This window comes from Mastigoproctus giganteus, chromosome 7 (genome assembly GCF_048544385.1).
Source record: "Mastigoproctus giganteus isolate SK-2022 chromosome 7, ASM4854438v1, whole genome shotgun sequence".
Lineage (NCBI taxonomy): Eukaryota > Metazoa > Arthropoda > Arachnida > Uropygi > Thelyphonidae > Mastigoproctus > Mastigoproctus giganteus.
The window spans coordinates 142,471,376-142,489,210 of record NC_143581.1 but is presented as its reverse complement, the minus strand read 5'-3'; the positions used below and the strand labels follow the sequence as shown (position 1 = coordinate 142,489,210).

General features: G+C 40.5%; 1 protein-coding gene across 1 annotated transcript in view; it reads right to left on the bottom strand.

Moving 5' to 3' along the window:
- The window catches only part of LOC150083237 (tudor domain-containing protein 1-like), a 657,806-nt gene that overhangs the window by 53,350 nt on the left and 586,621 nt on the right, over positions 1–17,835 (bottom strand). The window contains exon 24 of the mRNA XM_090378447.1: positions 4,222–4,261. Coding sequence (XP_090234573.1) covers positions 4,222–4,261 — 40 coding nt within the window. The remainder of the gene's footprint in view (positions 1–4,221; positions 4,262–17,835) is intronic.

Below are 17,835 nucleotides of genomic sequence, written 5' to 3'. Positions count from 1 at the left end.
GTGAGTTTAACTTTTGTTCCAGGAAAATTAATGGAGCCACTGGTTAAAGAAGCATTGCAGGATCATCTAGACAAGACTTCAGTTATAGCTCGGACACAGCATGGTTTTTTTAAGGGAAAGTCTTGCCTGACCAATTTGATTGAATGCTATGGTGCAGTCACAAAAGAACTGGATGCAAGGAATAACTTTGATATTATATATTTTGATCTTAGAAAGGCTTTTGATACTGTTTCACATGGAAGACTGCTGCACAAATTGGAGCAGTGTGGCATTGGAGGCAAATTGCTGCTATGGATAAAGGGATGGTTGAGGGAGAGAAGACAGAGAGTAGTAATCAATGGACACTGCTCATCGTGGACTAATGTTATTAGTGGAGTTCCTCAGGGTTCAGTGTTGGGTCCATTGTTGTTTTCTGTATTTATAAATGATATTGATGATGGTATATCAAGCGTAATGTCCAAGTTTGCAGACGATACGAAAGTTGGCAGGGTTGTTAAGAACACTATTGATAGTATGCTGCTGCAACAGGATCTAGAAAAGTTGAGCAGATGTACTGAGAGGTGGCAAATGAAGTTTAACATTGACAAATTGGGTCCATTTTGTCCATGTTGGGTCCATTGTTGTTTTCTGTATTTATAAATGATATTGATGATGGTATATCAAGCGTAATGTCCAAGTTTGCAGACGATACGAAAGTTGGCAGGGTTGTTAAGAACACTATTGATAGTATGCTGCTGCAACAGGATCTAGAAAAGTTGAGCAGATGTACTGAGAGGTGGCAAATGAAGTTTAACATTGACAAATGTAAAGTACTACATATGGGAAGCAGTAACCCCAGAGTGACGTATAAATTCTGTGGCTCTACACTGACAGTGGTAGAAAATGAAAAGGACCTGGGGGTAATTGTACAGGCAGATATGAAGTTTTCTGTGCAGTGCAGACGGTCTGGAAGAGTAGCTCATATTGTCTTGTCAATGATATACAGGAATTTTTCTAGCATGGATAAGGAGGTAATTATCCACTGGTATAAGGCAATGGCCAGGCCACACCTTGAGTACTGTATACAGGTCTGGAGGTATCATTTTTAGAAGGATATAGAGCTGTTGGAACGAGTACAGAGAAGGGCAACAAGGTTAGCAAATGAAACAAATTGTTGCTCTTATGAAGAAAGAGCTTAAATTTTGAAAATTAGTGTCTGGAGACTAGGCATCTTCAAGGTGATCTGATTGAGGTGTATAAAGCCTTGAATGGTTTGAGCATGCTGAATGCTGATGGGATTCTTCCTCTTGCTCAGAACAGATTTAAGGCATAAATTCAAATTGAGGAAAGACAGATGTAGGATAGATGTGCGGAATTTGCCTTTAGCCAACGGGTAGTTGGTTGGTGGAACACACTTCCATCCTTTGTTGTGGAAGTTGATAGCCTAAATAAATTTAAGGCTGAGCTGGACAGGTATTTGGAACGAACAGAGGGGTGAAACGGGAGCGGGTTTTTTTTTTTTTTTTTTTGGCTGATGCTGCATAAGCTTGCTTTCTTGCATCATATGCCTCTACTAATGCTATTCGAGGATTATGAAGCTGGCACTGTGTATTTTCCAGACCACCTTAATGCTGGTTGGCTGAATAATAGAAGTTGTAAAAACAGGTCCTTGATTCCTTTTGGTTCTGATGTTGAACACAGTATGCTTTAGTGAGTGAACATATTGTTGTGTAATCTGCATCCTTCCATGGTTTGGGGAATGTGGGCAAGGGTCAATGTTTCTGGAATTACAATTGCAGCTGCAAAGGCAATATTTTTTTAATGTACATCACTGCTTCATCGATAGGTTTCTGAATGACTGCAGTAATGTTGCATGGGATCAGATGTTGGAAGGCATTCCACTCAGCTTGATCAATCTTCCACTATGATAGCTAAAAACATGGTCACTTTGAATTAAGGGAGGACAGAAGCAAATAGAAAGGTTAGTTTGCAAGAAACATTCTTAAGGTGTGCAAATGTCTCTCCTATTCACAAAAGGGGATCATACTGTGAAGTATTTACTTAACTATAAGCTTGAATTCTGTTCCAAGGAAAATAAAGGAATAAGTTTTTAAAGCAGTAATGCAAGATCATCTTCACAGAAACTATTTGGTGTTAGGCCCTTTGTTTTAAATATTTATTAAATATATTAATAATAACATATAAGTTTAAGGTATAAGTTTGCTGATGATACAAATATGGGCAGGGTGAATAATTAGAGTAAACAAGGTACTATGATACAGTGACCCTGGAACTGGATGCAAAAAATAGTTTTGACATCATATACTTAGATTTGAAGAAAGCTTTTGATATTTTTGCACATAAAAGAACTTTTGTACAAACTGGAGCAATGTGGCATTAGGGGCAAGTTACTGCTATGGATAAAGGGATGGTTAAGTGAAAAAGACAGAGAATTATTTTCAAAGGGCACTGCTTTTCATAGACTAATGTTCCCCGGGGTTCAGTGCTAGGTCCACATTTATCAATGATATTGATGAAGATATATCAAGCTAAGTTTGCAGAAAATACAAAAGGCAATTTGGAAGGGCAGTTAGAGGCAGTCATTAGGATGAGCTACAACAAGAACTGGTAAAATGGGGTCAATGGGCTAAGAAACAGCAGCTGTAGTTTAACATTGACAAATGCAAGGAACTGCAAGAGTAGCAGTAATCCCAGAGTAACTTGTTTGTTTGTTTGTTTTGGGATTTATTGGGCGCATCGGCAACTATGACCATAGTGCACCAACCCAGAGTAACATCAATTGTGTGGTACTGCACTGAGGGTAGTGGAGAATGAAAGACATGGGGATGAAATTCTCTGAGCAGTGCAACATGCTTGCAAGACAGCTCATGGGGTTTTATAAATGATACACAGAAACTTTTTTAGAAGGGATAAGGAGGTGATTATCCTTTCGTATAAGGCCATGGTTAGACTGCATCTTGAGTACTGTATACAGGTCTAGAGGCTTCACTTTAGGAAGGATGTAGGTCTGCTGGAACGGGTGCAGTGGGGGAACCAGATTGGTGAAGGAAACAAAAGCATGCTCTTACCTAGAAAGGCTTCAGTTCTACAAACTGCAGTGTCTTGAGACCAGACACCTGTGGGGGAGATCTGGTTGAGGCGTTTAAAGCCTTGACTGGGTTCAGTAAGCTGAACGTTAATGGTATTCTTCTACTTGCTGAGACTACACACACATGAAGGGGTGTAAATTGAAGTTGAGAAGGGATGGTTACAAGATAGATGTGCAGAAGTTTGCCTTCACCAGCGGGTGGATGATTGTTGGAACAGGCTTCCATCTGTTGTTGTAGCTGAATAAATTCAAGAGAGGCTAGACAAATTCTTGAAGAGTATGGATGGGGGAAGTGTTTTTTTTTTTTTTTTTTGGCTGATGCTATATAAATTTGCTTTCTTGCCACTACCACCACTACTACTCCAAGTCCTGTAACTTATCACGGACTCTGAGTTGTACTTGGAGCAGATTCATCACTTTCCACTTCTCAGGCAAATGACTTGAGAAGTGGCAACTGATATATCATTTATAAATATAAGATACTGCAATTGGGTAGCAGTAATTCCAACAATTACATTTGAATTGGGTAGTACCACATTCCAAACAGTGGAGATTGTATAGTCCAGCATGAAGTTCAGAGTGGTGCTGATAGACTTCTGGGATAGCTGATGAGATTCTACTGGTGATAAATATTGTCAGCAGAGACAAATGTAATTATTTTTGCAATGGTTGGGCTGGCAACCTACCTTGATTACAGCACATTTTCAGTACTGTGTACAGGTAGAAGCTTCATTTTAAGATTGGATGTATGTGTTGGAATGGGTGTAGAGAAGAACAACAAGATAAGTCATAAGCACAAAATACACTTACCAAGAAAGACTTCAATTTCATAAATTCAATCATCCAGAAACTAGCTACCTGTGAGGAGACCTGACCTGAAGTGTGTTTAACACCTTAAACATGTTGAGTAAAGTAAAGTCAGATGGCATCCTTACTCTCCATCTTGGACAATACAAACAAGGGATATAAATTAAAATTGGAAGAGGATGGTAGCAGAATAGATGTGCAAAACTTTTTACAACCAGAGAATAACTGACTGTTGGAGTAAACATTTTTTATTACTTTATTTTATTTTGTAATGCTAATGCCAGTCAGGAATCATATAAAACCACATATATTAATCCGTAACCTACCTTGAAATTGCATGCGATGCTTCTGAAGTTTTAGGTTGACCTGTTAATAAAAATAATAATAATAAAAAAGTTATCAAGTAACTAAGCTAAAGATTGGATTTTAAGAACAAGTAGAAACTTCAGAAAATATTACCTTTTATATTTTCTTATTTGCTGTATACATATCAAGGGCTGATACTGCTTTCATACAATAATGAGTTAAAGTGCTGACTGCAGTTTAATTAAAAACCAACGTAATGATTATTGTTGATTCAACTGCGGGTAACGTCAAATTAATAATGTTGGTAAAAGTTACTGGCAGCATTTGAAGGCTCTGTAATGATTATGCTTTAGCGTTTTCATTTATTAAATTGTTGTAGTCATGCACATTCTTTTGTTTTCTTAATAGTATAATTTAATTTGCAGTCTTAGTCAGTATCATGTAGCAATATATGAAATATGAATTAACATATTAAATGCCACGGGACAGTACAGTCTTGTCAGCTTTTTTAGTTTAACAAACCTTAAGACCTCTAAGCCATGTCATATATATACTGAGTGATCACTGAATTATGACCATCCCTATGAAAACTGACTGCGACCTGTTGACCACGAGATGTACGAGAGTGCGCAGTTAGTCAACCTACGTAGCATAGATAAGGTGTCAGTGGTTCAGTAGGTAGTAAAATTCCAGGTAAAAGGAAGGATTTATTGGACTTTGATAAAGGACAGATTGTGGGTGCTCGACGAGCTGGTGCTTTGATTTCCCAAATGCCTGAACTGGTGGGGTGTTCGAGAGCCACTGTAGTTAAAGTGTACCAGGACTGGCATCAAAATGGTCAAACAACAACCCAACGGCAGAACTGCAAAGGTCAGCAAAAGGTTGATGTTAGAGGCGAGCACTGGGTCTGATGACTCGTACAGGTGAGCAGGCATAGCTGTTTTGTTGTTGGTTTAGTTTTATTGGCGCATCAGCAACTAAGGCTATAATGCGCCTAAACCTTGTCATGAAAATGGTAAAAATCTTTCACTGACCTAACGAATTAGGTCACTAAGTCAGGGTATAAAAGCCACGTATAAATTGTAAAAGACGAATATCAGTAAACAAGGTAAAAATAATCAGATTTTTTAAATATGATTAAAAAGGTTTACTGATTTCAAGAAACTAAAAATAGCAGACACGTGGTCATTGTCGGATAAAATCTGACTGAATGTATAAGGCTCAGTCAGATGGTTAAAAGCGATAAAACGAGCATTACTAAAACTGGAACAGTCACATAAAATATGTTTAATGGATAAAATAGTGTCACATTGCTCGCACATAGGAGGATCATCCGCCCTCAGCAGAAACGAATGTGTCAGATGACTGTGTCCTATGCGGAGTCGGGCAAGAACAACTTCCTCGCTCCGATTCCTGCGCAGACTGGACTGCCATGTTTGTATTAGAGGCTTTATTTGGTATAATTTATTTGTTCTCTCTCTATGCCATAGTTCTTGCCATTGGGAATATATCTTTTGGTGTATTATTTGCCTGTAGTCTGTATAGGGGACTGACAGGCAACGATTGTTAGTGGGAGCTGCAGTGTCAGCCAAATCATTTTCCTTTATCCCAATATGGCTAGGAATCCAGCAGAAGCGGATATCAAATTTATATTTATGAAGAGAATATATCTTCTGCTGAACCCGAGAGAGAACTGGATGACAGTTGTGTCTCAAAGATAATAAAACCTGTAATACACTCAAAGAATCAGAATATATTATTGACCTTTGGCATTGAGAAGTTCGAATGTGATCCAAGGCTAACTCTATAGCATGCAGCTCTGCAGTGTATATGCTGGATTCAGGAAGAATCTGCTGAGATATTATAGTGTCCCGAAAGACAGCAGCAGATCCTACGCACGATTCAGACTTCGAGCCATCTGTGAAGACGGGCAGGAAGTCGGAATACTCAGCTCAGTGTGCGGAAAAGAGCTGATAGTAGACAGATGATGAGGTCTCAGATTTTACCCATTTCTTAAGGGAGAAGTCGCACAATGGAGTATGAGCATGCCAGGGTGGAAGAGTCTCTTTTGGTGTTTGTGCAACCTTGTCTACCATGATGTTAAACTCTCTTAGTAGCTCTTGGACACGAATACCAAAAGGTCGGTTGGCAGTCTGACGGGTATTGTACAAGTTTTCCCAACGTGGCTCAAAGACAGATGTCCACGTAGGATGGTCTGGCAGGGATTTCAACTTTAAAGCATAGCTTAAAGACAACTGCTTACGTTGAAGGGATAGCGGTGGTTCGTTTGCTTCGACGTATAAGCTCTGGACAGGAGATGTTCAAAATGCTCCAGTAGCTATACGGATAGCCTGATGGTGGACGGGATCCAACCATCGAAGGACACTGTCTCTAGCTGAGGAGTAAACCTGGGCCCCGTAGTCTAATTTGGATCGTACAAGTGCACGATAAATACGTAGTAGGGTGTGCCTATCTGCTCCCCAACGCATAGAGGAGAGAGAGCGAAGAATATTTAGTCCCTTCATGCACTCTGTACGAAGCTGACGAATATGTTCAAGAAATGTCAAACACAAGTCCCAAGAATTTTGTGCTTGACACTACTGGAATAGCATTTTGTCCGAGCATTAATTCAGGTTCAGGATGAAGATTACGCTTGCGACAAAAGTGTACGCAAACGGTCTTCTCCGGCGAGAACCTGAAGCCATTAGCAAGTGCCCAGGAATTAAGGCGATCAATGGCTTTCTGCAGTTGTCTTTCAATAACCCTCATGTTGCATGACTGACAAAATATGCTAAAGTCATCAACATAGAGGGCACAGTTTACAGTTGGAGGAAGTTGTTCTGTGATGGAATTGACTTTGATGGCAAAAAGCGTGACACTTCATACTGATCCTTGTGGTACTCCCTCCTCTTGGCTGAAGGGACAAGAGAGTGAGGATCCAACACGAACTTGGAAAGATCGATTGGCTAGAAAGTTTTTAATAAAGATGGGCAGTTGCCCCCTAAGGCCAAGGCTATGCAGATCTTTTAAGATGCCAAATCTCCAAGTTGTGTCATACGCTTTCTCCATGTCAAAGAACACCGACACCAAGTGTTCGAGTTTTAGGAAAGCATCCCGGATGGATGCTTCCAATCTAATAAGATGGTCCAAAGTGGACCGGTTCCTTCGGAAGCCGCACTGGATGTTGGAGAGAAGGTCATTTGATTCGAGATACCATATTAAACGAGAATTAACCATTCTCTCCAGGATTTTGCACAGACAGCTGGTCAGGGCAATAGGACGATAATTGGTGGTGACTTTTGGATCCTTTCCTGGCTTAGGAAAGGCAAGAACGATTGCCTTTCGCCAGGAGTCCGGAAACTGCCCTTCAATAAAGATTCTGTTATACAGAAGGAGCAGACAATCCATAGATTTTGGTGAAAGTTGTTTAATCATTTCATAATGGATGCCATCTGGTCCAACAGCACTTGCGTTGGAAAGAGCGAGGGCTCTTTTCAGTTCCCGAATAGTGAAATCCCCATTGTAGGGATAAAAGCAATTAGATTTAAAGTTAAGTGCCCGTTTTTCGATTTTATATTTCAGGACCAGGAACTCTGGGGAATACGAAGATGTTGCAGAGATGTTAGAGAATGTTTCCCCAAGAGAATTGGCTATTGCAGTTGAATCTACAATAGCACATCCATTATAATCTAGGATTGAAGAAGGGTGGGATGTATATTTTCCCTTCATTTTCCGGATTTTATCCCAGACTACCTTAGAGTTGGTAGACTGGTTAATAGATGATGTAAAACGGATCCACGATTCCTTTTGACTCTGACGACGGATGTAGCGTGCTTTGGCTCATGCACGTTTGAAAGCTATAAGGTTGTTCTTGGTAGGATATCGGCGAAATATCCCCCACGCTTTGTTTTGAGCCTTTTTTTGCTGCTGTGCATTGTGAATTCCACCAAGGTTTGGGAAATGGTGGAAACCGGGCAGATGTTTTTGGAACAGCATTCGCAGCTGCTTGGACAATATTTTCTGTGATGTACTTAACTGCATCATTGATAGGCTCTTGACTGACCGTGCTAAGATCAAAATTTGCCTGATGTTGGAAGGCAGTCCAGTCAGCCTGATCAATCTTCCACTGTGGTGACCTGAAGGGAAGACATGGTCTCCCACTATGTAACGAGGTTATCACAGGGAAGTGATCACTTCCGTATGGATTCTCCTCCACTTCCCAGGTGAGTGAAGGGAGTAGAGAAGGGGAGCATATAGAGAGATCAATGGCAGAAAAAGTACGGGTAGGCATGTGGAAGAAGGTGTTGTTCCAGTATTTATAAGAGAAAGGTCATTGTCATTGAGCATACGCTCTATGACTCGTCCCCTTCCGTTGATGTTAGCACTACCCCACAGGGTGTTATGTCCATTAAAATCCCCGAGAAGTAAGAAAGGGGGAGGCAGCTGCGTTAGAAGATCATCAAGGTCTGCCTGGGAGATATCAGTCCCAGGTGGCAAATAAATGGAGCACACAGTTATTAAAAATCCCACTGAAAGGCGAATTGCAACGGCCTCTATGCTGGTTGTAATTAGCAAGGTCTGCACTGGGGTCTGGTTACCCACAAGGATAGCCACTCCCCCATGTACAGAGCCATCCGCAATTCTATCCTTTCGAAAAAAAAGGTGATGTTGTGCATGGTAGGATCATCATTTGCCTTTAGATATGTCTCCTGCAAGCAAAAGCAAACTGGCTCGTGCTTTTGCAGGAGGGCCTTGATGTCATCAATATTTCGCCAGAATCCACGACAATTCCATTGTAGGAATTTAGCCATTATTTTGGCTTGGTGGGTCCATCAGGCGGCTTCCGAGGTGCTGAGGGCTTACTTTTATCAGTCTTGGATTTGTCTTTTTTGGGGAAGAATGGACGCTGTCCCGTGTCCATTTCCTCCCCCGCAAAGAGTTCCAAAACTGAATCTTCGGGTACCTCCTTCTGCTCCACATCCATCTTTTCTTGGGTACTAGGGGGGACTTCCCCTTTCTTATTCTTTTCTTTCATAATTATCTTTGTTCCTTGTGGAGCATTAGGAGGTACCGATATAGGAGTGGCAGCTGATTGGTCCTTTTGTGCAGGTTTTTGAGAACTTAAAAGATAACGCGCGATGGGAGTGAAAGACTCCTTTGGAGGAATGGTCATGTCCGTCTGAGTTCCGACGGAACATCTCCCTGCTACCTTCTGGGCGTAGGTAGGTTTGTTGATATTCAGGGGTTTGACCGATTTCCTTGCCTCCTGGTATGATATATTTAGCTCTGCCTTCAGCCGTTGAATTTCTTTTTCTTCTTTCCACCTCTGGCATGCTCATGAATAGGCCGGGTGTTCGCCTTCACAGTTAATACAGGTGGGTTTTGCGGCTGAACATGCTGTTGTTTCGTGGTCCTTTGCACCGCATCAAGCGCATGCAAGGACTCCACGGCAGGCCATTTGAGAATGTCCATACTTCTGGCATTTAAAACACCGTAAAGGGTTCAGAACGTATGGACGCACTGAACAGTTGATGTATCCAGCTTTAATCTCGTCAGGAGGTTTAGGAGAGTTAAAAGTCAGGATAACGCTCCTGGTTTTAACAATTTTTCCATCCCTTTGCGCAGTGATTCTCTTGACGGCAATGACTCCCTGTGGTTTTAATTCGGAGCAGATTTCCTCCTCGGTTACGTCGAGAAGGTCCCACTCCGAAATGACACCTCTGGATAAATTGAGTGTTCTGTGTGGTGTCACTGTTATAGGGATTCCTCCGATTGATGTTGTTCGGAGTAGATGTTCAGATTGCCTGTCATTTTTAGTTTCAATTAAAAGGTCTCCAGAACGAAGCCTCTTAACTGATTTGGGTGAACCTGCTAACCCATCTAACCCTTTTTGAATGAAAAAGGGAGACATTTTACCAATCGGTTTTTCACCAGTTGAGTGCATAATTAGGAACCTGGGAAGAGGCCCTGATGGTACTTCTGTTCGCTGCCTCTTTGTACTAATAATACTATCTGGGTCTTCGTCTATGTTTGCAGATAGGGACCGGGTTGGGGCCCCTGAAGAAATGAGTTTATCAGGATTCATGGAGTTTTTTTAATTGTTCAGTGCCCGGGCTCCCCACCCTCCACGGAGCCCAAAGGGACGCCCACTACCCGGCATGCAATAAATGCGCTCGGGAGTGGGACGCCAGGGCTACCCAGACACTATACCCGCACCGCCGCCAGCCTGAATCCTGTCCCTCGGACCATGAGGGTAGGGGCGTGGCATTGACACGGTTGACCCTCGCAGGCAAGCCTACTAGCCGATTGATCCTAGCCGGGCCTTCCAGGACCACCCGTCTTGTCGAAGCAGGGGCCAAAGTGGTGTATTGAAGCTGGGCCCCTCAACCACCAGGATCCCCCTTTCCGAATTTCCACGGGTCGCAGCGCACGGCAAACATGCCGGATTCCATTGATGTAAGCCTGGAACCTGGGCTGTGGGCGTTAGATCCCAGTGATGCTAGTCTGGAAGTCCAGCAGCGTCACTGGGAGGTCCCCTCACCACGTACAGGTGCCCACGTCGAGGGGAGCAGGCACAGCACTGTTGAAGAGTTGACTACCCAATACAACATCGGCCAACCCGGAACAATATCTGGCATGACCATGCATCCCACGTATGGGCTATACCAACAGACAACCCCAACGGAATCCTTACCTAACCAAAGTTCATCAGCAAGTGACTCGCCTGATGCAAAGAGCATGGAAGTTGGACGTTAGAAGACTGGAAGGTGTGCTGGTCGGATGAGTCATGTTATTTACTCCACACCGTGGATGGTCGTGTACGGATTTGGCATCAACAACATGAGTCTCTTGATCCATCATGCATGGTATCAAAAGTGCAAGCCAGTGCAGGTGGTTGTATGGTGTGGGGCATGTTTCACTGGCAGGAACTTGGACCCCTGGTGCATGTGGAACAATGCATCATTGGTCTCCGCTATCATTGACTGCTTGCTGACAGCATACACCCTTCTATGTTACACTTTTCCCCCAATGGCAATGGTGTCTTTCAAGATGACAATGTGCCAAGCCATCACAGCCACTTGTGCAGGAATGGTTTGAGGAACACACTTCTGACTTCCAGCATATCGACTGGCATCCGAACTCCCCCCATATATCAATCCCATAGAGCACTTGCGGGACACTATGGAAAGGCATATCAGGCATCTGGATATACCAATCACCTCCATACTTGCATTTCTGACCGCATTACACACAGCTTGGTTGGCCATACCTCCTGAATGCTTCCGACATCTTGTTGAATCAATGTCAGGTCGGGTAGCTGCTGTACTGAGGGCAAAAGGAGGACCTACGAAGTATTAAGTAGGTGTAATTCAGTGACCACTCAGTGTATATTGTTTATTTGTTTGAGCAAGATGAGATAGCACACTGTTCTCAAAGTGCATTGTATCATTTGTTATGGGTACACTAAGCCATCTACTTGAAATCTTCATTTTAAGAAGGTAGCCTATGGAAAGTAAATATGATTTTATCCTTTGAATATGTTAAACTGTCAATTATGCTGTTTTATTGGAAAACCTTTTTATGTTTCTATTATTACATTCTAAGGAGAAACTATATGATAGGTTTTAAAAATTCAGTAATGCATATGTACCCTACACTCCATACTCCTGAATCCTAAATTTTCTTTGACTGATTTACTTGTTATGCCATTTTCACAGAACATCTAATCAAAGTGGATGATTTTGCTTGTAACGATTAGTACAACCATATCTGCATATGTTGTCTTTAGAGAATGGGCTCTTTAATACTGCAATCCTTTCCTGCCTGGCAGTGCTGGCCACAAGCATGTTCAACTGGTTCTGTACAACAGGACCCCGCACTCAAATGGTCTAAATGATAATATCATCTGCATCTTTTCCGCATTTCTATCAACCAGCCTACCACCATCTTAATATCTAGTTACTCACATTGTCACTCCAAGGGCTGTAAAATTTGAAAAAAAAAAAAAAAATCACTATGTATTTATACAAAAATACCCCATATTTATATTTGTACAGGACCTCAGGGGCCTCAAATAATTCTTGAACAGGGCTCTGCAAACTTTGGGGCCAGCTCTGCTGCCTGGTTTCATAAGCTTTCTAGTTGAATACAATTGTCTTGGGCTGTCTCATATTAGAACATAAATCATTGTTTCAGTGGGAACATTTCACAAAGTGATTTTGGATATTTTATGGGCTTCCGAAAGAAAGTCATGACTCTCGGGCAAAAGGTAAAAATTCTTGGTAAACTAGCAGGTGTATGAGTTGGTTCAGGTGTGGCTTTCTAATGTTAATGAAAGTACAGTGCATTTCATCAAGAAAAGTGAGAAACAAATAAAAGAATATGTTGCACAAAGCATTGAGATAATTTCACACATTGTGACACTATATCAAATGTTTGGTATAGTGTCACAATGTGTGACACTATACCAAACTTGCAAATGGCAGAGTTGTTGCAAGAATGGAAAAGGTCTTAAACTTATGGATTTTTCTGTTGATTTGAAGAAAAAAGCCTTTGGCCTTTATGGATGCTACCGCTTGATTGGAGGTACCGAGGGTGATAGTAGAGGACTGCAAACATTTACTGGCAGCAAGGGCTGTTTTGTAAAGGTGCAGAGCATGATGTTAAAATTTGCAGATGATATGAAGATTGGGGGAGCAGTTAATGAGGAGTGCCAATCAGTGTATCTTCAAGATGACTTGGACAGGCTCCATGAGCAGTCAGAAAAATGGTAGCCAATGACAAAGTGCTTGATCTTCAGTGAAAGACAGAATGTCCCTCCACAATCAAAATCAAATACAAGTAATGCATATACAAATTTCCATTTTAAGAAAAGATTTTCATAGTACAGTCAGTTCTCATATAGCACGATAGTTGTGTTCCTAGAAATCCCTGTGCAATGCAAAATCGTGCAATATAAATAACAGGCCCTATGGGAAAAATAGGGTTATGTGCCGACCACCCAAACCTGAACACACATTTGTAACCAAAACATTACCAAACACAATAAATAATCGTAATAAAACATTGCTAATGCTTTTGCTTCTACCATAAGCAAACTTATTTTTTGTTTGATTTTCTATCGAAACAGATGACAGCCGTTCCATCTCTTCCAATTCTTTGTATCTTAATCTAATGGATTTTAATTACACTTTGAGTTGTTCCTGCTATGAAAGTTGTTTTTATTTTCTCTGCATTCCTTCTAATTCTCGGCATTGCCTCATTTAGGTCAGTAGCATGTGCAATATCACATGGTCTTAATTTCGCTCAAAGTGTTTCAAATTTTCATATTTTTTCTCTATCAACAGAGGCGGACTGGCCATAAGCCTTACCGGGGAAACCCCGGTGGGCCGGAGGCCAGAAGAGGATGGAGGCTGGTGTGATTTTGACCATAAACGCTAGTATGAGGCCGCTACAAAATCCGGGTAAGAATTTTTTACGAAGTCTGTCCCTGTTAACCGATACCGTATTGCTTTTCTTTTTCTCTCTGAATCTGTAATGTCTTCACCAGGACACTTCCTTTTCACACCTTTGAAGTATTTTACTCATTTTTAGGGAATAAAGCACAACTACAAAATGAGGAGGCCCGCTTGATACACATAAACAAAGCTGCGTGCATGTAGCAACTGAATAAACAACACCGTAAAGGCAGAGACACACTAACACTTCACTAGCCCACATTTTACTAAAGCACATTTCTGGGGGTTACTACCATAAAACAATAAAAACTATTTCCAGCTGCGTTTCTGCTAGTGGAATCTGTTATAAACTGGTAGTAAACGCGATCTAATTGCATTTGCGATAATACTGATAGCTGAAATTGTGTGGGTTTTTACATTATTATGGTGAAAAGCGTTACCCCTTCACTGATATAAAAAACATAAATACATTTTCAGAATGTTCTCTTCCTTGCTATTGTGTTGCGTTCAGTTGGGGTGATTCCGCATTCAACTGCCATTTCTTGTAAACAAAAGGCGAATCGTGCATAAGCGAATTTGGTTCATGTTATATACAATATCGTTCCCCTATTTATAAATCGTGTATGATCAAATTCGTGTAATGTAAACATGTGTTAAACGAGGACTGACTGTATAAGGTAAAACTTAAAGAAAAGGCCACACCTGCCACTGTCGTGGCAGAAGAAGCATACCTAGAAATTCCTTGAATTAATATAGAGATAAAAGTCCAAAGAAGTATTTAATGCAATTAAATAGCATTAGGGTGAAAAAAGTATGCTATTGCTGACATACAACTGCAAAGAAGAAAAGATGATAAACCACAAAAACAAATTAACTTGTTTATAGCATGCTGTGGTGCAAATATCAATAAATATCAGTAATAATGGCATGTGATGTAATGAAACAAGCTGTTAGAGTGTCAGCCAAAAAAAAAAAAAAACCCACTTTCCCTATAAATTAGTGGCACCTAATTTATTCACTATACTCCTAGCATTAGCATACAATGCAAGTATGTGTGCAACTGTTTTTGTTCATAATAATAATAATAATAATAATAATTATTATTATTATTATTATTATTAGCCTTATGGTGCAAGGAAGCCTGAGGCTTATGCTGCACCAGGCAAAAAAAAAAAAAATCTTAAATTACCCTGAGAGAGAGAGAGAGAGAGAGAGAGAGAGAGAGAGAGAGAGAGAGAGAGAGAGAGAGAGAGAGAGAGAGAGAAGGGAATCACCAAGAAAAAGAACAATGATGATATCCAGCTCAGGATCCTGGGTGTGCCAAGCCTATAACTCACTACATGACATGTAATTTTTGTCCAGTGAAGGCTGTTAGTAGAACTTGTGATCCCCACCACACCTTGTTTACCTGGTTCCTGTATGTCCCAACAGAAGCAAGAAAAGTATAAATTTTACTTCCAAAATTATTACTTGTATGGTTAAACTATTAGTCTATGTATCTCATCCCCCCAATAAACTAACAGTTTGTGGGGGGGGATGAGATACATAGACTAATACTTTAACCCACTCTACCTCATTCGCCTGGAGGACCTGCTTTCTTTGTCCTGCTTTTGATAGTATGGACCAGAGCAATAATACTCAATATGTTCTACATTGATATCATTATTTGTAAAAAAAAAATAAGAGAAGTTTACTTCAATATGATACATAGAACACTTCCGTATGATGATACTCTCCAGAAATTAAAATGAAAACAATTAAAAAATTGAAAATCTTACATTACAGTAAGAAGTTTATTGTTAATTATTTCTTACTGTAATGCAAGATTTTCAATTTTTTAATTGTTTTCGTTTTCATTTCTGGAGAGTATCATATGGCAGTGTTTTACGTATCACACTGAGGTAAACTTCTCTTATTTTTTTACAAATATTGTCCTGCTTTCTTACCCTCTTTAACTCCCCCACTTAAACTATCTCCCTCATCTCTCCTTTTTTTTTAAACTTTGACTCTGTCTAGGTATCTCAGGAGACCCTGGCAGAGACCAGACAAAGAATAATGGGCAGCCTAGCTTACCTCTTAGCAATGTATACGGGCAATGTGGGATCCCACCAAGGGCCCTGCAGCCAAAAGCCAGAACGCAACATAATAATATGCACATACAACACAACATTTTTCTAGCATTTGCAGTGGCACTATACATCTTCACAAGACTACTTATAGTGCAGATGTGGGAATGCACCAGTGGAGCCTGACCCCAATCACTATGTACCCTATATATGTTATATGTTTTATTTAACAACCTAACTTTAGAACTGTACTGAAATTAAAAAAAAAAAATATATATATATATATAGCCCTATATAATATAAGCTAAAACAATTTGAGGCCTCAAACTCTCTTAATCTGCCACTGACTCACAGGTCAAAGATGTAATGCAGGACTATCCAGACAGGAGTGCAGGTGAGCTACAGTCATAGCATAGATTTGTTAAGGAGCAATATTTTCTGAAAATCTGATTGGATACAATGATGCAGTAACAAAGGAACTGAATGCAAAAGGATAACTTTGTACATGACAAATTGGAGCAGTGTGGCATTAAGGTAAAGTTACTGCTATGGATTAGGGGACAGTTGAGTGGAACAAGACAGAGTGGTTATCAATGGGCACTGCTCATTATGGACTAAAGTTATTAGTGGAATACCCCAAGGTTTCATTGCAGGGACAATTTTTTTTTTTTTTTCTTTTTTTCAATATTTATTAATGATATTGATGAAGGTATATCAGGCTTAATGTCTAAGTTTGCAGATGATAAAAAAGGTTGGCAGGGTGATTAATGACAGGAATCAAGATATGCTACTACAACAAGATCTAGAAAAATTAGGTGCATGGGTGAAGAAATGGCAGTTGTAGTTTAACATCAACAAATTCAAGGTACTGCATGTGGTGGATGACTCTCATCAAATGGTGCAATACCACCACTTAGCCTATTGGAGGCCAGAAGTGATGAAACCCATGTTTAGTCTCCAGAGCAAAGTTTCTGGCATCCCCTCCCTCATTTTCTTCAACCCATGCATGGTACTAAGTAGAATAAATTTTGACACCTTTCGGTTTCTAAAAAATAAAAAAATAATAAAAATAAAAAAATTCCAGATTAACATACCGACTGTGCTGCTACAATCAGGGAAGTGGAAAATGAAAAAGAAGTAGTGTAGGGGAGATGGAGGTTATGCAGTCTCAGATATGAAGTTCTCCAAGCAGTGCAGATGGGCTGCCAGGACAGCTCATGGGGTTTTGCAGTGAATACAGGAATTTTGCTTGCAGGGATAAGGAGGTGATTATTTCACTGTTCAAGGTAATGGTTAGGCCACATTTTAGGAATGATGTAGATCTGCCAGACCAGTTGCAAAAAGGCAATGAAATTGGTGAAGGGAACATCATCATCATCATCATCATCAGCCATTTTCAATCCACTGCAGGATGAAGGCCTCTCCAGCAACTTTCCAGTTCCTTCTGTTTTGAGCACTGGACATCCATTTACTACCCACAAACTCATGAATTTCATCTATCCATCTCCGCCTTTGTCTTCCAGGTTTTCTTCTAGCTCCTCTTGGATACCATTCTGTTATTTTCTTAGTCCATCTGTCATCATGTCTTCGAGCTATGTGTCCTGCCCAAGACCATTTTAGTTCTTTAGTTTTGATAAGAATGTCCTTTACTTGAGTTTGTTGCCTAATCCATGTGTTTCTCTTCTTATCTAACAGTCTTATTCCCAATATGATTCGTTCCATTCTTCGCTGTGTAGTTCTCAGCTTCTCTTCCATTCTTTTGGTGAGTGCCCAAGTTTCACTTCCATAAGTCATGATGGGGAGTATACATTGGTCCATTATTTTACGTTTCAGACAAACTGGGGTATTGCTCTTTAGTATGTGACTATATTTCCTGAATGCTATCCATCCAAAATTTATTCTTCTCTTGACTTCCAGCCATTTATCATTATTACAGCTAATAACTTGTCCCAGATAAGTATATGACTCCACCTTTTCAATTACTGCTCCTTCAATCATTATTTCCCTTTCTGTGGCATACTTGTTCATCATTACTTTTGTTTTAGCCATATTCATCTTTAGTCCAAAATCCTTACTAGCTGTGCATAACTGATTAAGATTTTCCTCTAAT